The following is a 23514-nucleotide window of genomic DNA, read 5'->3' as shown; positions in this document are numbered from 1 at the left end:
TTGTTTAATGCAGCAGTTGGATCAAAATGTAGGTTATGGGGCTCTTGAGTCTGCATATGGGCCAGGGTAGGTGTCAGGTGTTGAGGTTTTGGGCTCTGGTGAGACTCCAGATTGGCTTGATAGTCTTTACTTGAGAGGTTAAAAGTAATAGGATTGGAGCAATCTCATGGATTAAGGGGAAAAGAAAGAAAAAAAAATCAATTCAATCCCATCCAACACAGAAGAAAGATTCTTTTTTAAATATAAGCCAAATATCGAATTTTAAAGGAACCTTCCTGTCACCTACTCAACTCACCCCACTCTACCTGCCCCGTAACTCTCAGGACTTGACCTTTAATAGAGACCATGTGCAGAGCTGTGGTTACTATGATCACCACCACACTAATAAGTCAGACTTGGCTTCAAGTGCCCTCTGTCCTCTCCCCAGCTGTGTGACCATGGAGACATCACTAAACCTGTCTCTACAGTTGTTCCCTTTATCTGCAGCTTTGTTTTCTGTGGTGTCACTTACCGGAGGTCAGCTGCAGTCTCAACACACGTGGTCCTCTTTCTGAGGTATCATCAGGAGGTCAATAGCAGCCTAACACTACGTCACTCACCTCACCTCATCTCATTGTGTAGGAATTTTATCATCTCACATCATCACAAAAGGGTGAGTATGGTACAATTAGACATTTTGAGAGAGAGCACATTCACATAACTTTTACTGTTATAATTTTTCTATTTTATTATTAGTTATTGTTATTAATCCCTTCCTGTACCCAATTGATAAATTAAACTTTATCCTAGGTACATATGTATTTTTTTAATAATAAATTTATTTTTTATTAGTGTTCAATTTGCCAACATACAGAATAACACCCAGTGCTCAAAACACGTATATATAGGGGTCAGTACTATCTGTGGTTTTGGGCATCCATTGGGGGTTTTGGAAAAAATCCCCCATAGATAACAGAGCAGTACTCTACCTTCATTTCTTCACTAAAAAATACTACTTTGTAGAGGAATTATAAAGGCTAAGTGACTGTTTGCTAAAAGAGTTAGCATATTTTAAGGGCTTTATGCTGAGTGAAAAAAGTCAGTCCCCAAAGGCGACATGCTATAATGATGCCATTGGTACAACGTTCCCAAAATAGCAACATTACAGAGATGGTAAACACATGAGTGGTTGCCAGGGTGAGTCTGGGTGGGTATAACTGTAAAAGATCCTTGCAGTGATAGAACTGTTCTGTACTTTGACTGCAGTGATGCTTAAAAAAAATTCTGCCTACGTGATAAAATGGTATAGAATCACACATGTACATGGGAGTGTACACACACACACACACACACACGTGTGCATGTGCACACGCGAGTCCGTGAAAAACTAGTAACATCTGAAATCTGAAGTCTGTGGATTTTAACAACTACTTGGCAGGTGAAGACACTGAGAAGAGGGTCAGTCAATTGTCCAAGATCAACACAGCTGGAAAGTTAAGGAGGACACAGTCTCTGCTCTTGTGGAGTTCAGAACAGAGCAGGGGAGCCCATGGTAGCTCCGTGATCCCTCACTGCAGCTTCTCTCTACAACTTCCAGATATATCTTTGAGCCTCCTTACAAGGAGCTGGAGAGAGAAGTCGCCTACCTGTGTAGCTAGAGAAGTGGGTTGGCACCGCTGAGGTCCTTGGAAAGAGCACGGAGGTCACAGTAGCTGAGGATAAACAGTCTGGAGTAAGAATGGGGATTCTGAGTGGGGTGTCTTTCCTATCCGGCTACAGCCACTGAATGTAGGAGGAACTGGGTAAGACTATCAGGTCTCCTGGCTTCTTCTCTCCCCAGGCCCTGGAGTAGGTCGTCAGTTGCTATCCACCAGGGCCCAGAGCATATGGTTATCAGGACTGTGGGACTGGGTTTTCAGGACTCACCACTGGATGTGGGAGCTGAGATCTGGTGAGTGTAACCTGAAATGAGAAAAGGAGACAGAACTAGAATGCAAGCACGGGAGGGAGGTCCAAGGTGTAGCCCAAAGCCACCTGCCTCTACCCCCAACAAAGACTGCAAGTCTACACAGTTCAACAATTGTGATTCAGGGGTAACTATTTCTTGTTCCTAAATGGCTGAGAAATCTAAGACCCAGTTTCCTGTCTTCATGAGCTTATAATTTATTTGGGAAGATAAATACACCAACATTTCTAGAAATGGGCTTGCAAACTGTGCTTTTCAGGGTCCAAAGGGGATTTTTGAAATATCAACAGGGAGAAAGATAGCCAGATGCTTGAATCATTGACTTCAGCCAGAGGGATATCCCCTTTCATCAGTCTGGATAAAGACTTTGTGGTTCAGACAAGTATATAAATCACAGCCCTGAAATGCAGAGATGCAAAGGGAAGAAAAGGGTTTGCAAACCGAAGGGCCTATGAGGGCCTTTGACTCATCATGGGATATCGCTTAGGTGGAAAACAATACATACAATGAGTCCTGTGGCAAAGTGGATACTCTATATCCCTTCCTGGGGGCAGATTCTCAGCTTCAACTTGTGGTTACAAAAAGGTTGCTCACCATTGACATAGAGGCTGTTCTTGTCCAGGGTGAAGGAGCCCAGCTGAGTGACACCATGGGTCTGATGGATCAGTTCCCAGTACAGCTTCTCTCTGTCTAGCTTAGGGCCCACAGGGTCAGGGTGGTAAGTACAGACAGCATCAACTCCAGTGGCTGTTCCCTTTTTCTCTGGCCTGGGCAGGGGAGGACACAGGAATGGGGAGGTGGGGACTCCAGGCAGGGCCCCTGAAAAGGTTCACTGAGGGAGTGGACAGAGAAAGCAGGAGGAATGGTAGGCAACCTGGAATGGTCTTGGTGCTGGTGGAGGATTGGAAATGGATGGGATGACCACGGTCCCTGAGCATAGAGGATGCAGCATCTCCAAATGCTAACATTTGTGCTGAGCTTTAAAATGACAATCATAACAAGGCAACATACATGCTAACAACAGAAGCATGATGGAGGGGACTTGGACAAGGTGGGAAAAAAGGCAGTGTCAAATGGCTTAAATTCCAGTTCTGCTGCTCCATTTCTGCAAGACTCTGAGTAAGTCTCTCAACCTCTCTGTGGCTTATTTTTATTTCATCCATCAGATGAACAGGACAGACTTCATAGCCCTAGTAAGTGCTCAAGAAAAGACAACTATTTTTATTAGGCATTAATAGGCCCAAAGTTCTTGGTGTGGAATGGACCTTGCAGTGAGAGAGAGCCTAAGCCTTTTGAAAGAAAGAGTGAGGCCAAGTAGCCATCCTAGGATGGAGATGGGCATGAGGCTATGTGGTATCCCAGAGCCAGAGAAATCTCAAGGCCAGTGGAAAGGGATGACGTAGCATCATGGATGGAGGACAATGTATCTTTGAAGCTGAGGGCATTCCATCCTCAGATGAAAGGTCAGTGATTGGGAGATCTCACACAAGGGGTAAGGTGACCCAAGTGTACAGATGGGGGCTCCCACGTGCTGGAGTTAATTCTCAGCACCTGGGTTTAGGAAAGGTCATGAATAATTTACTGCATGTTCTCAATATGCTAGTTCCTGTCCTAAGCACCTCTCATCTTAATCCTTATTATGCTCACACAAATGGCCACAAATTCTTCCCTTCAATCACTAGTGGAGTCTGTTTCTCTGTCTCTTGAATTGGGGTTTGGCCACAAGACTAGCATTGGCCAATGGACCTTCACAAATGTGATGTAAGCAGAGGATTGGAAAGCATGTGTGCAATAGGGCTTGCCATTTCTGCTGCTCTTGGAACTCTGAGCATGTGAATGAGCCCAAGCTAGCCTGCTGGATGATGAGAAACTATGGAGGAGAACCAAAGTATCCCAGCCAGGAGCTGACTGCAGACATATGAATGACCCTCATTTAAGATCAGGTGAGCCAGGTCAGGCAGGAGAATCTACCAGCAGAATCGAGACCAAATCACCATCCAACAGAATCATAGGTTAAATTCATTGTGCAAGAAAGCAAATTGAGACACTCCAACTGACAGGTGAGGAGGCTGAAGCACAGAGATGTTAAGTAACTTGCTAGGGTCATGCAGCCTTGAAGTAGGGAAGCTAGGCCTGTTGGACTCTTTATAACCCCTGTAGTTTACTACTCAGAGATCCCAAGTCCACCTCTGAGAGGTTAGAAAGCAGGAGGTCATTGATAGAGGACAGAAGAAGGGAGGGCTGGCTAGGTGGTCCAGGCAGGCCAACCATGAGCCAAAATGTGACACAAGCAGGAGAGAGAATTATGCATCCCTAGAGCAAGGTTTCTCAACCTTGGCACTATGCATATTTCAAGTCAGGAACTCTTGGTCCTGGGAGACAGTCCTCCATACTGTAGGATATTTAGCTGCATCCCTGACCTCACTTGCTAGATGCCATTAGCAATTCCCACTTTTGAGCTGTGACAACAAATAATGTCTTCAGACATTGCCAAATATCCTCTGGGAGGAAAATCGCTCTTGGTTGAAAACTAGGGCTCTATTGTGATGAAGCTAGCATGATTTACTAGTTGTTTTCTCAATGGGTTCCAGAAGAATGATCTTTCTGAAGAGTTCAACCTGGGCAGTTGTTACCTGGGAAGGAGAGTCTGAGAGGATTCTGCATTTTTCTGGTTAGGAACACAATGTGACAGATTGGTCAGCAGTCCCTGGAACAGTGGTCCCCTCACCCCCTGCCCATTGCCTGCGTGTGCACCCTGGAGTTCTCACCTGAGCAAGGTCAGTCCGCAGCCATTATAGAGGGGCCCAATACTGCTGTTCTGGAATAAGGGTTTGAGCTGGGGATGAAAGACATGGAGGTAAGTAGATAGGCCAAGGGGCTGGGCAGGACAAAAGTAGGCACTGGAGGGTAGGCATTAGAGGGGCTCTTACCAGACGATTCAAGGTCCTCTCTATGGTGCTGAATAGCTCAGATCCTGGGGGCCCCATGTCCTCTGTGTAGCGCAGGCTGGTGATGGTGAAGTTGAGGGTGAATGGCACCAGAGATAGGCTTACACCTGCAGCCAGAAAAGGGGAGGGGGTTTCATGATGATCTCTGGCTAGGATGCTGTAAGAGGCAGATCCAAGGGTTGCCACTCCCTCAGTGTTACCCTTGCATCCAGCCAGACTTACAGATGGGGAGAGGCCTCTATACTGGATGGATGATTTCAGCTGCAAAAAGAACCTCAACCCTTCAGTTCAGTGTGTCTACAGGCAAACAATTGGTAGATATTTTGGTGGGAGGAAAAGAAGCAGTCACTCCGCTGGCCCCTGGGATAGAGATCTCGCATAGTCTTCTGACTTTGCCATGGGAGAATGTGCAACTGCTGAGTGGTCAAGTCTGTTCCCTGTACAGTGACTCCTGCCTCAGCTTCATTAAGCCATATTTGAAAAGTGAATTATGCATGAACTGACCACATCTCCTGGTTTTCCCTGGACAGTCATGTGGGTCTCATGTAAATGTTAATTTCAACCGTCCCTTTCTTTGTCAAAAGTGCCCCATAAAAACAAACAAACAAACAAACAAACAAACAAACAAAAAACAACTGTATGGTCATCCTGGGGTTAGGGTATGAAGAATCAAAAGGCCAGAGGTCTGAACTGGGTGACTATACCCTTTACAAATTTCATCTGAGTATAACCTGAAATCTGGCGTTGTGATGCCCCCAGCTATGGTTTTCTTTTTTAAAATTCCCCTGGCTATTCGGGGTCTTTTCTGATTCCACACAAATCTTAAAATAATTTGTTCTAACTCTCTGAAGAAAGTCCATGGTATTCTGATAGGGATTGCATTAAATGTGTAAATTGCCCTGGGTAACATTGACATTTTCACAATATTAATTCTGCCAATCCATGTGCAATCAAAACCACAATGAGATCCCACCTCACACCAGTGAGAATGGGGAAAATTAACAAGGCAGGAAACCACAAATGTTGGAGAGGATGTGGAGAAAGGGGAACCCTCTTGCATTGTTGGTGAGAATGTGAACTGGTGCAGCTACTCTGGAAAACTGTGTGGAGGTTCCTCAAAGAGTTAAAAATAGAGCTGCCCTGACCCAGCAACTGCACTGATGGGGATTTACCCCAAAGATTCAGATGCAATGAAACGCCGGGACACCTGCACGCCAATGTTTATAGCAGCAATGTCCACAATAGCCAAACTGTGGAAGGAGCCTCGGTGTCCATCGAAAGATGAATGGATAAAGAAGATGTGGTTTATGTATACAATGGAATATTCCTCAGCCATTAGAAACAACAAATACCCACCACTTGCTTCGACATGGATGGAACTGGAGGGTATTTTGCTGAGTGAAATAAGTCAATCGGAGAAGGACAAACATTATATGGTCTCATTCATTTGGGGAATATAAACAATAGTGAAAGGGAATAGAGGGGAAGGGAGAAGAAATGGGTAGGAAATATCAGAAAGGGAGACAGAACATGAGACTCCTAACTCTGGGAAATGAACTAGGGGTGGTGGAAGGGGAGGGGGATGGGGGGTGGGGGTGAATGGGTGACGGGCACTGAGGGGGGCACTTTACGAGATGAGCACTGGGTGTTATTCTGTATGTTGGCAAATTGAACACCAATAAAAAATAAATTTATTATTTAAAAAATAAAAATTAAAAAAATTAAAAAAAATTTCATATGAGAAACACCAGTTTTGTGCTAGCCTTTGTACTGGGCACTTCATCTACAGCATCTCAACTTACCCTCATCCCAATCCTGAGAGTGAAGTATTACCAGTTCCATTTTACAGTTGGGGAAACTGAGACTCAGAAAGTAAATTTTACCCAAGGCCCACATGCAAATAAACAGCACAGCTGCAATGGTTTTTTTAATTCAAAAATAGATATTTTTCTGTTTGTACAACCATGTTTATAGCAATATTATTCACAATAGTCAAAGGGTGGAAGTAACCCAAATGTCCATTGACAAATGAGTGGATAAATAAGGTGTGTTATAAATCAAAACTACAATGAGAAATCACCTCACACCTGTCAGAATGGCTAAAATAATTTAAAAATAAGAAACCATAGGTGTTAGTGAAGATGTGGAGAAAGGGGAACCTTCCTGAACTGTTGGTGTGAATGCAAACTGGTGCAGCGACACTGAAAAAAGGTATGGAGGTTCCTCAAAAAGTTAAAAGTAGAACTACCCTATGATCCAGTAATCGTACTACTGGGTATTTACTCAGAAAATACAAAAATATTAATTCAAAGGGATACATGCACCCCAATGTTTATAGCAGCATTATCTACAATAGCCAAGCTATAAGAACAACTCAAATGTCCATTGACGGACGAATGGATAAAGAAGATGTAATGTATACATATATGTATGAATATTAGTCATAAAAAAGAAATCTTGCCATTTCCAACAATATGGGTGGAGCTAGAGAGTATTGCACTTGTGAAATAAGTCAATCAGAGAAAGACAAATACCATATGATTTCACTCATATGTGGAATCTAAAAAACAAAACAAACAAGCATAGGGAAAAAAAAGAGAGAGAGAGAGTCAAATCAAGAAACAGATTCTCGGGCAGCCCAGGTGGCTCAGCAGTTTAGAGCTGCCTTTGGCCCAGGGCCTGATCCTGGAGACCTGGGCTCAAGTCCCACATCGGGCTTCCTACATGGAGCCTGCCTCCATGTTCTCCCTCTGCCTGTGTCTCTGCCTCTTTCTCTCTCTGTGTCTCTCATGAATAAATAAATAAAATCTTAAAAAAAAAAAAAAAGAAACAGGACTCTCAATTATAGAGAACTGATGGTCACCAGAGGAGGGATGGGTGGGGAGATGAGTGAAATAGGTGATAGGGATTTAAGGAGTGCACTTGTGTGAAGTGATGTATGGAAGTGTTGAATCACTATATCGTACACCTGAAACTAATACAAGACTTATGTTAAGTAACTGGAATTTAAATAAAAACACACAGAAAAAGAAAACTACAGCAGACAAAGCTATAGTTATCAAGATAGCAAGGTAGTGGATGAGGATAGACACAAGTCTAGAAACAAATCCTCATATTTGTGATGAATTGATTTTCAACAAGGGAACCTGTACAATTTAAGGGCAAAAGAAATTTTCTAAATAAATGGTAATGGTATAACTAGAAAAAAAAGAAAGAGTGGCTAAAACCTCCCCAAATTTCTTAAAAACACATATTTTCAATTCAGGAAGCTTCAAAAATCCCAAACAGTATTTACCGAAAGAAAATCATGCTGAGATACATCATACCCATCATACCCAAAGATGAAGAAGAAATCTTGAATGCATCTACAGAAATGATGCCATCAAACATGGAATGACTTGGTCTATGGTGTATGTCACAAATTTACAAGCTTGTAGCAGTTAGGCCTATTATAGAAATGGTTGAATTGATCAGGGTAGAGTAAGGACATGGAAAGTGTGCATTCTGTCTAAAGCTTATAAAAAGTTTGCAATGCTTTGACCCATGAAACAAAGAATGCCAGAAGACAGAAATCAAATTATAGGACACCAGCTTGGATCCCACAACTCCAGACTCCCATGGCAGGATTAAAGGTCAGGGACACCCAGCCTGGGTCATGATGTAAGCATGAAAAATACCCATAGACTCAATTTTTAAAATAAATCTTAAGAGTTGAAGTAAGATGGTTTCCTGACATAAACCAAGCCCTTGTGTCAGGTTCCTGGAAACTCAAGAGCCCTCAGATCCACATCTGGACAAGATGAGGAGACAGAGCAAGAAGCAAGTTCAGATCCTGAATGATTTTCTGGATGTTCAAATAGAATCCACAAATGTGGACATATACATGATTGCTACATTCATCCATTCATCCAGTCAATAAATATAAAGCAAGTGCAGACTAGGCCCTCAGCTCCAAGGTGACAAATACATGAATAGTCTAAATAGGGCCAATAGTAGTAAATTCCATGAGAAAATACTCATGTTGGTGGATAGAGAAAACCTGTGGCCCAAGTGCCAAGTGTGGCATTCAGATGTGCTACTTCCTATAAGGTGGTCTAGGAGCATTTTTTTTTAAAGATTTTATTTATTTATTCATGAGACACACACAGAAAGAGAGAGAGAGAGAGAGAGAGAGGCAGAGACACAGGCAGAGGGAGAAGCAGGCTCCATGCAGGAAGCCTGATGTAGGACTTGATCCCAGGATTCCAGGATCACGCCCTGGACCAAAGGCAGGTGCTAAACTGCTGAGCCACCCAGGGATCCTCATAGGAGGGTTTTTCAAAGGCGATGGTTGAGCTGAGATTTGAAAGGCAATAAGGCCCCAGGTGCAGCTGATCTCCAGAAAGAGCTAGTATAAAGGCCAGACAGAGGTTAAGACACCAGAGGAACAGACAAGTGTCTGATGTGGCCAAAGTTTAGAGAGCGAGGGAGACAGTGAGTAGGATAGGCTAAGGATAGGTGGTCGATAGCAACCAGACCGCGTAGAGTTGAAGTTTCACAGGTCCCAGAGAGCAGACTCCTACCTGTAGAGTTGAGGATGGAGGACAGAGTTGTGGAAGATTCTGGAGTGAAGGTAGAAGTCACTGGAGCTGAGAAAAAAAGAACACGGAAAAAATTATTAAGTCCCATCCTGAAGGAATGTGGGACCAAAGCTGTTCATTAGAATTTGGTCTTCTGTCTTGACTCTGAGCAAGACCCTGGGTGAGTTGGGGGTTCTTCTGAGTCTGTGGCTGGACACTTAGGGAGGAAGCATTGTCAGCTTCTCTCCAGAAGAATGTGCTTGGGGAATAGGGTCGAGTGGGCATTGAAATTTCACAGTCGTGAATACTCACTGCTGGTGGTAGTGGTCTGGTACCGATGGTTATAACCTGCGGAAAGGAATAAAGGACGGTTATAATGGGCAAAAGTTAAAGAAAAGGTAAGATGGTAGACATAGAGATGAAATTCATTAACATGCTTGGTGAGATTCATAAATGAACAATAACAGCCACATTTTATTCAGTGCCCTTATGTGCCTTGTCCTTTGCAAATAATGGTGAACTTCTTCACTGTTATTATTGCCAAAAGAAAAATACAATAGTAAGAGCTGTCCCTATTTATTGGGAAATACACTAAGCACCAGAAATAATGCTAAACACCACATGACAAGGAACTGGGGATAAATTTACAAACAAGTGTGTTCCAAGCCTTATCCATGTCTTCTCAATCCAGAAAGATAACTTATCCTTGCTCTCTCAGCTTCTCTCCATTCACAAATTTTATGATAATGTGATTTTATCTTTATAACTTAGTTTCTGATTTTTTGGGAGTGATGTAAAAATGATAGAATTGTGGCAGGTTGAGAGAGGGGTCTGTGGAAGTGAACAAGATTCCATGTGGTTTGGAATATCAGGGTAACTTTGGAAATGGGCTAGGATAATGAAGATAAGAAGAGAACTGGAGGTCAGATGGACGGCATAAAAATTGGAGTCTGAAAGGAATTGGGAATTGAGAATTTTTTATGAGTGTTTCTCTGAGTCATGGTCATCTCCTTGGATGCTCTGTGAGGGGTGGGCGTCAAGACTGGACCTCTTCCATTTGACAATCAGGACAATCCTACATGACATGTATGCTTATTCCATTCTGCAAATGGGATATTAAAGCCTAGAGAGGTTGCACAGCTTGTTCAGCATCACATAAAACAGAGATCTGTCATTCACCAATCCTCAAAATCCTCAAAGTTAACCACTGCTTTAAGGAAATCTCCATGTTGATATAGAGCGGAAATAACTAATCAAGATATAGATTAGATTGTTAGGCTAGATGTCCCTCGTGCCCCTTTCTGTCCTGAAATTTGAGGCTTTCTCTATCTGGATGGTCTGTGGCGTTGCCTTGTGGTTAGGAACTTGGGGTTTAGATTCAGTTCTGGGTTTGAGTCTTGTTCTGTCATGCATGATGGCTGGATTATCTCAGGCAAATGACTTCCTGTTCGAATATATAATGGCTCTCTCTGTAAAAATAACTATAACAACTCACAGGGGTTTGAGATGAGATAATACAAATAAAGATGTTATCACAATTCCTGGCACATAAGAACCATTTGATGAGAATTAACCATGATTATAGTTACTGTTCTCAGTGTTTGCATTGGTCTTAAGGGCATTGTTGCCAATGGTTTTGTGCACAGAGTCATTACTTATGGAGCATGTGCTAAGTATGATGTTATTTCATGAAGTCTGTGTAGCTCTGACTGGCCTCTGGGAACTTAAACATTGGTTGTCGTGATGGAGAGAGTGACATGGGGTGAGGGTTGACATGGTTACCCACTGCCCATTTGGAAACCTTAGCCACAGAGTTCTGCATCACCCACTTATCCCCCTAGAGTCTGCATGCTCCAGTTGGGCTCTTGTGGGGAGCAGTGGAAATAAGGAGGAAGAAAAATGTCATCTAAGAGGTGAAAAGGGAAAGGAGATCAGCCTCCCATGATGTGTTAAGCAGTCAAAAATGAGTCCCCAAGGAAACGCTAGGTTTGCATGAGAACTATAAATCTGTACATAGCAATTTCTCACACTCAGCATTATCGACAATTTGGTCTAGATAATTCTTCATGGTGGAGGGCTGCATTGTGTGTTGCGGGATGTTCAGCAGCACCCCTGGCTTCTACCCACTAGATGTCACTAGTACCACTCCGGTCATAACATGAAATATCTCCAGACATTGCCAATGTCCCCTGGGGAGCAGAATCATCCTGGTTGAGAACTACTAGTATAAAGAAGTATGGGACTGGAGACCCTAACTGCAGCACAAACACTCACCATTGACATACAGACTGTCTTTGTCCAGGGTGTAGGTACCCAGCAAGGTGACACCATGGGTCAGCTGACTGAGTTGCTGGTACAATTCTTCTCTATTCAGCCCAGGGCCCGTGGGGTCTGGATGATAGGTGCAGATGGCATCCACTCCAGTTGCTGCTCCATCTTTTTCAGTCCTAGGGTAGTAGGGACATGGGAATAGGGGTATCCTGAGATGTAGGAGAATTATATACTTTGTTCAACTCTAGCCTTCAGCTTGCTGCCCCTTGCCCCCAGCCTTGTTTTATGACGTTTCACGTTCCTGGGTCTTGTCTGGTTTCTCATGCACATTCTTTCTGGGGCCTTCTCAACTAAGATGAGCCAAATATATGGAGCCAAATATGTGGAAGCATTCTGGACCTTCCCCTGTCCTTGGTACCCCCCATCCAAGCAACATCCAGGTCTAGCCCAGCATCTCACTGGTTTCCCCACCTCCTGCTCCTTCCTCACATCTACCAGTGCACTACTTAAAATAAATGATATCACATCAAAATTCTGCATACAACTCCATGGTTCCTCATGGATCTGAGACATGCCACCCCTTGAAATATCTTTGCCAAAATTTCTTCTAGCTAATACCTATTCATACCTATTCAGCTCAGGCATCACCTTCTCCAGACTGTCTCCACTCCACTTCCTCACAATGAGCTAAAAGTCCATCCTCCGGGCCTCTATGGCCTCCATTTAGTGCTTTATCATTGTAGTAATACTGTTCCTATTATGGTTTTAAGTCCATATGGTTGCTGTCCTCTCAATACTGTGGGTACCTTAAGGGAAGGGCCCATGACTGACTCTCTCAGTGCTCTTAGCACCTGTCACAGGCCATGGCCTGAGGTGTGTCATTTTATGTCTGCCTAAAGAGTCAATGCTGCCCTTTCTGACCAGTGAGCATGAATGCTCCATGGCTCTGCTTATACAAGTAATTTAAGACCTTTATTTGACAGCCACCTCTTTCAGGAAGCCCTCTCTGAAATACCCAGAGGGGATGTCTTTCATCTGAATTCCTGGAAGACCTCAGCCATTCATGATTCTTCTGGTTGCTACGTTCAGGTCTGCACTACCAGGTGAACTTGCCTGTAACAGTGCAAGCCTTCATGTTATAAGAGAAGGAAGTCTCACCTGAGCAAGGTCAGTCTGCAGCCAGAGTACAGCGGGCCAACACTGGTATTCCTGAACAAGAGGCCAAGCTGGGAGGAAGGAGAAAGAGTTAAGCAGGAGAGGCTGAGGTGACTGGGTGAGGAAAGGACAAGGCAGGCCAGAGAAAGCATTGTTGGGCTCTTACCAGGCGATTCAGGGCCCTTTCAGTGGAGTTGAACTTCATAGAACCTGGGTGCTTCATGTCTGGGGTGCAGAGCAGGTTGGTAATGGTGAAGTTGAGGGTAAATGGCACCAGGGCTGGACCCACACCTGCAGCAGGAGGGAGAGAGGGAAGAGACCTATCACAGTCTTAGGCCTGAGACCTCCCCCTGTACATCAGAGGGAAGACACTAGTGCCATCTCTCTGTTCAGTGCCCAGTAGGTGAAGCCTGAGTTATCCCTTCCAGGGTACCCTCCCTCCTTAGCCAGTCAAGGGAGGAGAGGGGACCTCCATGGTAGATGTGTCATAGCAGCTCAAAAGGAAACTTCAATCTTCTTATCCCAGAGTGTTCAAAGGCTGACCTGTCACAACATCTTGGTGGGAAGAGGAGGGGCCAAGACTTTTGGTGTCACAAATGCTTGGACAGTCAAGAAATCCAAACAATAGTAATTTCCATGAAGGAAATGATCATAGAGATAGAATAGAGATTAGAACACATCTATGTGTGAGATATGGGGAAAAGCTACTTTCTAGGAGGAGGTTTAAGCAAGAGCCAGCTGACCTGAATCTGGAGGACAAAGAAAAACCAGGAACAGAGCTGAGTTCCCATTACAGTGAGAGCAAAAGCCCTGAGTATGGAAAGATGTTTGGTCTCTGGTGGAACAGAAATGGGGCTGGTATAGCCAGAGATGAGGGAGCAAGGGAGACAGTGGGACAACCTGGGGTTGGGTGGATAGCAGGGTCCAGATCATGCAGGGATTCACCAGTCAGAACAGGAGTTGCAGTTTCATGGGACTCAGAGATTAAACTCCTACCTGTAGAGCTGGGAGTGGGAGGCAGAGATGTAGGGAGTCCTGGAGAGAATGTGGAAGTCAGCAGAGCTGAAGGAATGAAAGAATACAACATGAATGCAAATTGTTGGGTTCTATCATGAAGCAATGAGAGGACAGGGCTGTTGACAGGAGCTTGCATCTCTAATGGGTGGTCTGGAGCTGCTCTGGGGCTGAGAACTGGGGGTCGGTGGATACTTCCCCCCCTCAGGGAGCAGGTGTAGGGAGGAAGCATCCCAGGGGTGCAAGGACATCTGGGCCCTCGTGACTTACTGCTGGTGGTGGGGATCCTGTACTGATGGTTATAACCTGCAGAGAGAGCCAGAGAGGAAGAGTAAACTGATGGGAGGAGGTTAAGAAAAGAGTAAGGGGTAGGACTTGAAACACACAACACAAATCTCCTTGAGTGGTTTCTCTGAGACTCATCAACTCTTTATAAATTAACTGCCTCATACTCCAGTGCTCATGACCATGTCATCCTCATGGTCACCCACCACAAAGACAATAATGATCAAAATCTCCCTCATCGTGTAGGAGTTTACTAGGTGCCTGGGACAGTATTAACCTCATTAAATGAGTATTAGGAACAGCAACTTTATGAGAGTATTTTCAGCCTTATTTGTGTTTTCTCTGCCAATTAAATATACCTTTGTCCTTGATCTGAATTTTTCCCACTACCTCACTCTTCAGGGACAGTGTGATCTTTGACATGGTTCCTATACTTCTGTAATGTGGAACTGAGATCATGACGGTGAGAGAATGAGACAGGCAGACAAAGGGGGGAGTCAAAGTATAAAGTTGGAGAGTAAGAGGGAAAGGGATTTGAATAAGTATGGTTCTGGATCATAGATTGGATCCTCTCTGATGACCTGTAATAAGTAATACAAGTAAAACTTAGATTTATTTTATATTTGATGGTCTGACTGGGCTCCTTGAAATGGAATTCTTCTTTGAGACTGGATCTTGTGGAGGGAGCCCTGTAGTGTACTTAGATTATTCAGGTTTTATCTCATTTGACCTTTACAATAATCTTAGATGATGTTTTTAAAAATTCCATTCTAAAAATAGACACTGAGGCCTAGAGAGGTTGCATGGTTTGCCCAGGGTCACAGAATGAGCAAAAAACCAGGATGAGGGCTTAAGGAAAGACTTGTAAATCATCCAAACCCACACTCAACTACAGCTTTAAGGAATTCTTGAGGACTATTGAAATACAACACAGGTTTTAATCCAGATAGAAAGCCAATGTCAAAGTCAATACAGTGGGAATGTAATTAATTAATCGACCATTAGTTTAAATTGTCATATTAGAGGTTTCTTGATATGCCTTCCCATCCTGAGATTTGAGGCTTGTTCTAGTTAGTCTGTAGGTAGCCTAGTGGTTAGGGGGCCTCTTGGGAGGCCTTGGAGCCAATTTAGGGTTTGAGTCCTATTGCTACCACTTATATTAGCTGTCTGAACTTGGGAAAGTAGATTTCCCTCCTTGAGCCTTGGTTGCTCCTCTGTAAAACATACATAATATGTCACAGGGTATTGGACAGGATTAGTAAAAGGTGATACACAGAATGTTCCAGATCATAGGCATCCCTCAATAAATATTAGCCTTTAGTATAGGCGTTACTGTGGGTTTTGTTTCTAAGAGCATTGGTGCAGAGGGATTTATTGCTAAAAACATTGCTAACAGCCTTGTTGTTTTATACTCAGGTGAGGTGTAATCTGGCTGGCCCCTGGAAAATGCGTAAGGGCCACAGGCTGTCATGACAAAGAGAAAGAGGCAGATCAGTTACCACCTTGGGAACTTGTTGCCTGTTGGGGAGGAGTTAATGCCTACAGCCACTGTGGGCTTGCTTTACCTTCTTCCGTCCCTGACAGCTGCATGCTCCAGATTTGGGTTTCTGTGAAAGGTTACTGCAATAAAGAAGACTATGGAGGGAGTCCTTATTTCCATACCTTGGAAGTTGTTCTGTGAGTACCAGGTAATGCACGAAGTGCCAAATCACTATCCTGTACATCTGAAGCTAATGTAACACTATATGTTAACCAAGTGGAATTAAAATTAAAACGTTAACAAAAAAAATAGTAGGACTTAGAGACTAACTGACCATGGAATGTCCACACTGCTTATATTTGAGAGGCTACATTTGTGCAACTAGAGGAATGTAGTGAAGACAAACATCAGTATTCATGAGAAGAGATGTAACAAAAAAGTGATGGCCCAAGGAAGTGACATCAGCAAACAAAACTTCACATTAATGAAATTTTCAGAGTAGTTTACCATACTGGAAAGCACACAGGGTAAAATGCTGGAATCTGATAAAAAATTAGAAAGTAATATAACAATTCACCTTGGCAGAGAAAAAGGCAGGCTCTGTGTTGTAAATCATGTGATAAGAAGGTTCCTAAGAATTTTCCCTAAAATACCCCTTTCATTCTCAAAGTTTCTAATATTTAAAATGACAATGTACAAAATAAATATTAGATTTACAAGAAAGAAAGGAAGAAAGAGAGAAAGAGAAAGAAAGAAAGAAAGAAAGAAAGAAAGAAAGAAAGAAAGAAAAGAAGAAGGAGAAGAAGAAGAAAGGAAGGAAGGAAGGAAGGAAGGAAGGAAGGAAGGAGGGAGGGAGGGAGGGAAGAAAAGTTGCTTTCTAGGTGTTCTGATGGAAGAGAATTTCCCCTTGGAAATTCTAGGTTGGCCTAAAACTATGAACATGGGTACTGAGAAACTGTACCAAGGAGCGCCCATCTGGGACTCAAGAGGAGACCCCAACAGCAATGGAGGTGCTCACCATTGACACAGAGACTGTCCCTGTCCAGGGTGTAAGAGCCCAGCCGAGTGACACCATGGGTCTGCTGGCTTAGCTCCCAGTACAGCCGCTTTCTATCCAGCCTAAAGCCTGTGGGATCTGGATGGTAGGCACAGACTGCGTCCATTCTGGTGCTTGTTCCATCCTCTTCAGCCCTGGGGAAAGAGAGACACAGGAATAGGGACATGCAAAAAAAAAAAAAAAAAGGAATAGGGACATGCAGAGACACCTGAGAGTTGGCCACTCTTGACAAAGCCTTCCTTCGTTGTACCCCTTGGTGTGTATTAGCACTCTTCTCTGGGTTTCATCTGCTTTCTCAAACACATCTTTTTCTGTCTCATATGGGGATCCAGACCACCCCACCTTAAATGCAGTATTCTCCAGGGCTGCTCCATACCTAATTTCCCTCTTTTGCTCCTCAATCATTTTATTAATTGGTTTATGTTCATTGTGTCAACTACCAGCACCTAGTACAGTCCCTGTCCACTCAAGAAGGTAAGTATAGGTGGTGTCCCCTCCAGTAACAGCTGAATCCTGCTTGGGTCATGGAATAGGGGGTGTGGAGTTCCCGGGGAGGAAACGAGAATCCTGAGCCCAGGCCATGTATGGAAAGGAATAGCAAAGGACTGAAGACCTTGGAGGAGGTGAGTGAGTCACCCCTGTGGCTGACTGTGACACTGTGTAACAGCCGTCATGGAGCCTGAAAGGAAGACTTTGTTTCAAGTTGGTGAATCCCAAGCCAGACTAACCCATTGGGAATCCCAACCCATTGGGAACACCTTAGGAGCAGGCAACCAAGTTTGGAGAAAAACAGAGAAAATGAATTAAGAGGTGATAAGAGGACTTTTGTCCTGAATTTAAGCTGAACCTACTGTGCTTGGCCCACACTGGGGGCTTTACAATGAGAAAGATCCCCTTCTTCCCTTGCCTGGGAATTCTTTCTATTATCCATGATACTCAAAGCATAGTTGTCAAAGTGTGGCCCAGGGACTCCTGGTATTCCCAAACTCTTACAGGGAGTCCATCAAGTAAAATATTTTCATATTCATACCAAGACATTATTTTCACTTTTATTCTCTCAGGAGTGTCACTGTGAATTTTTTTCCAGAGGCCACAAAGTGAAATATTGTAAAAGACTGAATGCAGAAGCAGATATCCCAGTGTCTTCTCCTAAGCCAGACATTAAAAAGATCTGCATAAAGGCTCTCTTCTTGTTATGCTTTTGGGGGAGGCAGGGGAAATATGGCTATTATTCATTAAATTATGTTATTTATGTTAACATGCAATATAGTTATTACTTTTAATAAATTAATGAATAAATATTTATAACATTTGTTTTAATTTTTAATCCAGTAAATATTAGCAGAAATAACCTCCAAATCCACAGGCTCTTTGGAGTTCTGAGTGCTCTTAAGGATGTAAGTTGTTAATCCCCGTGACTTTGAGCCAGCAGTGGTTAAAAGGAGGAACTCAAGATCTAGAACTTTTGGGTTCAAATCCTGGCTCCCCTCAAGTAAGTTGATTACTCTGAGTCTCAGTGTTCTCTTCTGCAGTGTAGGATAATAATCATGTTGTTGTAAAGATGAAATGAATGAAAACATGTATATCACTTAGATTTTTAGGTGGCATATCATATGGGCAATATTATCTTATTGATTCCCCCATCTCATGGGGTGGTGGGGGCAGGTGTGGTGGGTCTACAACACTCCAGGAACCTCTTCTCACGGAGCCATTTGAGTAGAAGACACCCCTCTCTGGCGGATGACTTGCATTGGCTGGATGCAGGACCCCAAGGAGAAGTCATAAGGTCGTGAAATGTACGGAAAGAATTCTGAGCCCCCACTGACCTCAGAAGATACCAAATGGGCATAGGCAGAGAGGAGAAGATGGACTATTTCTGCAGAGTTCAGGTCCATTTGGGAATTTTTAAATTGCAATGTATCCTGCCAGTATTCAACATTTGGGTTTTTTGCCCCCTTTGGTTCTATATAACATCCTTTGGGAAAGTCCCTATCTCTTTTCAAGGAATATACTGCAGAATTTCAGTGTCCAGAGTTTGTCCCCAATAGGATAGATAAGAGCTGGGGCAGGCAGAGTGTTGGGGATTCTGGGGACATGGTTGGCAAAGATACTACACTGGCTAATACTATGAGATCCCATTGAGTGTTCACAATGGGCTAGGCATGGTGATGAGTGATTAAGAACCCCAAGAGTAAGGTACTAGTATTATCACCACTCTGTAGATAATGTGATTGAAGAACAGAGAGGTTATACAACGTTCCCAAGGTCACACAGCTAGCAAATGGGAGGGCAAAGGTTCAAACCCAGGTACTTTGGATCCAATATGATATGCTGCCTCTCGGCAAAGGCCCGAGGCTGTGGTTGACTAGGATGTGGGGGACCAAGAAAGGAGAGAACTGGGGTTCTGTAAGTCCTTTGGAAGAAGCCTCACCTGTGCAAGGTCAGCCTGCAGCCAGCGTAGAGGGAACCAACACTGCTGTTTTCGAACAAAATCCTGAGCTGGGAACAAATGAGAGGGTGATGAGCTGGAGAGGCCAAGACTTCATGGTTTGGCAGGCTTGGAAGAAGGTGAGCTTTGGTGGGGGGCTCTCACCAGGCGCTGCAGGTCTTTCTCAGTGGCATTGAATATCTCAGAGCCTGAGTTTTCCATGTCCTCTGTGTAGTACAGGTTGGTGATGGTGAAGTTGATGGTAAAAGGTGTCAAGAAAGGAACTGCAGCTGTGGTGGTGGGGAGAGTAAAATGACCCAGTCCTGAGTCAGTCCTGGGTTAGGGATGGGAGGGAAGGCTCTGAGGACATACCTTAACTCCAGCACTGAACTGGGGTTTGGCCTAGAATGGTCTGCTGTTAAAGACCCTCCCATACAGGGTGACCAACCATCCCAGTGTTCCCAGGACTATGTGAGTTCCTGGGATCAGACGTCCAGTTGGAAAAGTGAGACAGTCTTGGGAAAACCAGGTTGAGTTGGTCACTGTCCTCTCACTTCCCCTTGTCTCTTACCATTTCAGCACACAGCAATGCTTGCATCTCCTTGTCTCAGGGGAATAAACAGGCCCAGGGAGCAATGATTGATGGGAGCTGATGGATAAATATCTCAGCTCCCTAACTGCCCCTGCAGAGAGGATGACTCCAAAATTCATGTTCTATACATTCTCCCAGGATCCCCTTCAGCCTCTAGAACTGATAAATTTCTATTGTTCAAAGCACCCAGTGTTTGGTGTTCACCGCTGCCCTAACAAACTAGTACACCACATGACTCAGCAATTCTTTCTCGAGATATTATCCCAAAGAATTGGAAACAGAGACTCAAACAGATCCGTGCATACCCACATTCATCGCAGCATTGTCCACAGTAGCCAAAAGGTGGAAACAGCCTGAGTGTCCATCAACAGATGAACAGACAGATAAAATGTGGCCCATCCATACAATCGAATGTCATTCATCCATAAACAGGAATGAAATTCTGATACACGCTATGACATGATGAACCACCATGACATTGCACTCAGTGAAATAAGCCAGACACACACAAAAAAACAAATATACTGATTCCACATACATGAGATCTCTAAAATAGGCAAATTCAAGAAGACAGAAGTGGATTAGAGGGGCTGAAAGGAGTCCAAAGGAAAGCTAACGTCTAATGGGTACACAGATTCTGTTTGGGGTAATAAAATGTTTTGGACAAAGGATGATATTTGTAAAACACTGTGAATATAATTAATGCCACTGAATTATACATTTAAAGCTAGTTTTATAGTATATATACATTCTTACTGCAGAAAAAAAAAGTCATTCTTACTTGTTTCTGAAGTAACACTCAGAGAGGCCAAGGTGGACATCTCAGGTGAGGTCTCAGCGACAAAGGAACTTCCTGCCATTGTACTGAAGGTGGTTGTGGTCTCTGCCATGGTGGGGCCTGAACCGGTAGTAGCTAAATTAGTGGTTTCAAGAATTGTGGTTTTCAGGACAGTAGTTGCACTCAATCCTTCCCTGTGGCTTGTTTTAGGCGGTGTTGGGGTCTCTGATGCTCTCAAGGTCACAGTCTTGGACAATTCAGGGAGTCCAACTGATGTCACAGGTGGTGATGGTTCTGTGCCCCAGGAAGTTAAGGTATAAGGCTCGCCGGTGGTTTCAGGGGTACTGACAAACCCAAGAACACCAGCAGTCAACGTTGAGATACCTGTGCCAGCATCTGATGCAGGGCTGGTGGCCAGTAAGCCTGTGGTTGCCAAAAAAGTAGGGGAAAGAGTTGAAGTTGAACTAGTTGTGCTGATGTCTGTGCCAGGACCTGTGGAGAGTGAGGCTGTTTCTGCAGAAACACCAGGTGAGACAGTTGGACCTAGATCAACTCTGCTGGTCTTGGTCACAGATGTGGCGAAGGATGTTGTTTCTGCTGAACTGAAGGAAACAGTCTGAGTTGGAAGAGCTGCACTGATCTCCAACTCGGGTTGGATAGATGATGAGGCTATGGTCTCTGGTAAATGAGGAAAAGCAGTTGTGCTTGTCTTTGCACTGGACTGGGTGACTGATAAAGTTGTGGTTGCTGGTTCACCAGGAGAAAGTGTCACACTTGGAATAGTCATATTGGCATCTGTCTTAGAACTAGGGAACCAGGAGGTCACCATATCTGTTACACCAGGAGAGACTGTTGGAGCTGGAGCAATTGAACTGGCTTCTGCCCCATGGCTGGTGGCCATCAAGTGTGTGGTATATGGTTCACTATGGGAAATATTGGGGGTTGTCCTGGGAACTGTTGGGCTGGTCTCGGTAGGATGGTTGACCAATGAGACTGCTGTATCTGGCTCCCCAGGGGAAGAAGGCAGAGCTGCAACAGCTGAACTGGCTTCTTTCTCAGGATGGGTGACCCATGAGGCTGTGGTCTCTAGTTCATGCAGAGAATTAGTTAGACTTGAAAAAGTTGTATTGGTTTCTGCTTCAGAACTGGTAACCAGTAAGGTCACTAACCCTGGCACACTGGGTGAGATAGTTATAGCTGGAAGTGAACTGACTTCTACCCCTGGAGTTGTGGCTGTTGAGAGTGAGGTATCTGATTCACTGTAGGAGAAATTTGGAGTTATTGTGGAAACAAGTGTGCTGGTCTTTGTGGAATGGGTGACCTGTAAGGCTGTTGTATCTGAATCATGTGAGGAATCAGTAAGAGTTAGAAAAGTTGTACTGGTCTCTGCCCCAGAACTGGTGACCAGTGAGGTTGCCACCCCTGATACACCAGGGGAGACAGTCAGAGTTGGAACAGAACTGGTCTGTGATCCAGAATGATTGACCCATGGGACTGTGTTTGTTGGTTCACCAGAAGAAAGAGTTCGAGGTGAAATAACCATACTGGCATCTGTCCCAGAACTAGTGGCCTGTGAAGTCACTATATCTGGTACACCAGGGGAGACAGATGTAGTTGGAACAGCTGAACTGGCTTCTGTCTCAAGGCTGGTGGCTGTTGAGGGTGCACTTTCTGATTCACTATGGGAAACATTGGGGGTTGTGGTCCTAGGAACCACTGGGCTGGACATTGCAGGATGGGTGACCAAGGAAACTGTTGTATCTGATTCATGCAGGGATTCAGTCAGAGTCAAAGAGGTTGTACTGGCATCTGTCCTGGAACTAGTGGCCTGTGAGGTCACCATAGCTGGTACACCAGGTGAGACAGTAATTGCTGGAGTGGTTGAGCTGGCTTTTGCTCCAGGAGTGGTGGCCATAGAAAGTACAGTGTCTAATTCACTTTGGGAAAAATTTGGAGTTATCCTGGAAACAGATGTGCTGTTCTCTTTGGAATGAGGCCATGAGGCTGTTGTATTTGGTTCACCAGGGGAAACAGTCAAAGTTGTAATAGTGGAAATAGTTTCTGTCCCAGGAGAGACAGCTGGAGGTGGAATGGCTGAACCAGTCTGTGCCCCAGAATGGGTAACCAATGAGACTATTGTATCTGGCTCACCAGGAGAAATAGTCAGGGTGTGATCAGCTGGGCTGATCTCTACTCCAGAACTAGTATCTAGTGAGGTCACCAGCCCTGGCTCACCAGGGAAGACATGTGAAGTTGGAATGGCTGAACTGCTCTGTACCCCCGGATGAGTGACCCATGAGGCAGTGGTCTCTGATTCATCTTGGGAATCAGCCAGAGTTGAAATAGCCATACTCGTCTCTGCTCCAGGACTGGTCACCAGTGAGGTCACGATTTCTGATACACCAGGGAAGACAGTCAGAGTTGGAACAGCTGAACTGACGTCTTCCCCAGAACTGGTTGGGGGTGTGCTATATGATTCACTGTGGGAAGCATTCAGGGTTTCCCTGGAAAGAGTTGAGCTGGTTTCTGCAGGATGAGTGACCCATGAGGTTGTGGTCTCTGGCTCACCAAAGAAAACAGTCAGAGTTGGAACAGGTGAACTGTTCTTTGCTTCGGAACTCAGGACCAGTAACGGTGTGGTTTCTGACCCTCTGTTGAAGACAGACGAGGTTGTCCTGGGAACCTCTGTGCTGGTCTCTGCTTCAGGTCTGGTGGCCAATGAGGCTGTCATTTCTAGAACATCAGGGGAAACATCTGGGGCTGTAATAATTGTTCTTCTTGTGCTTGTGCTGGCCGTTTTACCTGATGTCCCGAGGAGAGTCAGCATTCCGGAAGTGGGAGTAGAGACTGTAGTGGTCAAAGTTGCTGTAGAGGTGTGCTTCAGAGCTGTGATCTCTGCTCTTTCTGTCCACTCTGTTGGTAGTCCTGTGAATTGGGGGATGGACACACAGTTTGGACAAAATGATTGTTGCTTACCGGACTGGCAATAGCTTATTTTTTCT

The 23514-nt window shown here is 44.3% G+C and overlaps 1 protein-coding gene across 1 annotated transcript in view; it reads right to left on the bottom strand.

Moving 5' to 3' along the window:
* Positions 1 to 23514, bottom strand: part of LOC129522220 (mucin-16-like) — a 96553-nt gene that overhangs the window by 48713 nt on the left and 24326 nt on the right. The window contains 16 exon segments of the mRNA XM_055344351.1: positions 1626 to 1691; positions 1906 to 1941; positions 2540 to 2712; positions 4714 to 4781; positions 4876 to 5000; positions 9456 to 9521; positions 9765 to 9800; positions 11727 to 11899; positions 12882 to 12949; positions 13045 to 13169; positions 13875 to 13940; positions 14163 to 14198; positions 16676 to 16848; positions 19146 to 19213; positions 19308 to 19432; positions 20516 to 23437. Of these exon segments, the coding sequence (XP_055200326.1) occupies positions 1626 to 1691; positions 1906 to 1941; positions 2540 to 2712; positions 4714 to 4781; positions 4876 to 5000; positions 9456 to 9521; positions 9765 to 9800; positions 11727 to 11899; positions 12882 to 12949; positions 13045 to 13169; positions 13875 to 13940; positions 14163 to 14198; positions 16676 to 16848; positions 19146 to 19213; positions 19308 to 19432; positions 20516 to 23437 (4326 nt within the window).

Source organism: Nyctereutes procyonoides, unplaced genomic scaffold (genome assembly GCF_905146905.1).
Source record: "Nyctereutes procyonoides isolate TBG_1078 unplaced genomic scaffold, NYPRO_anot_genome, whole genome shotgun sequence".
Lineage (NCBI taxonomy): Eukaryota > Metazoa > Chordata > Mammalia > Carnivora > Canidae > Nyctereutes > Nyctereutes procyonoides.
This window is presented reverse-complemented; position numbering and strand designations above follow the sequence as displayed.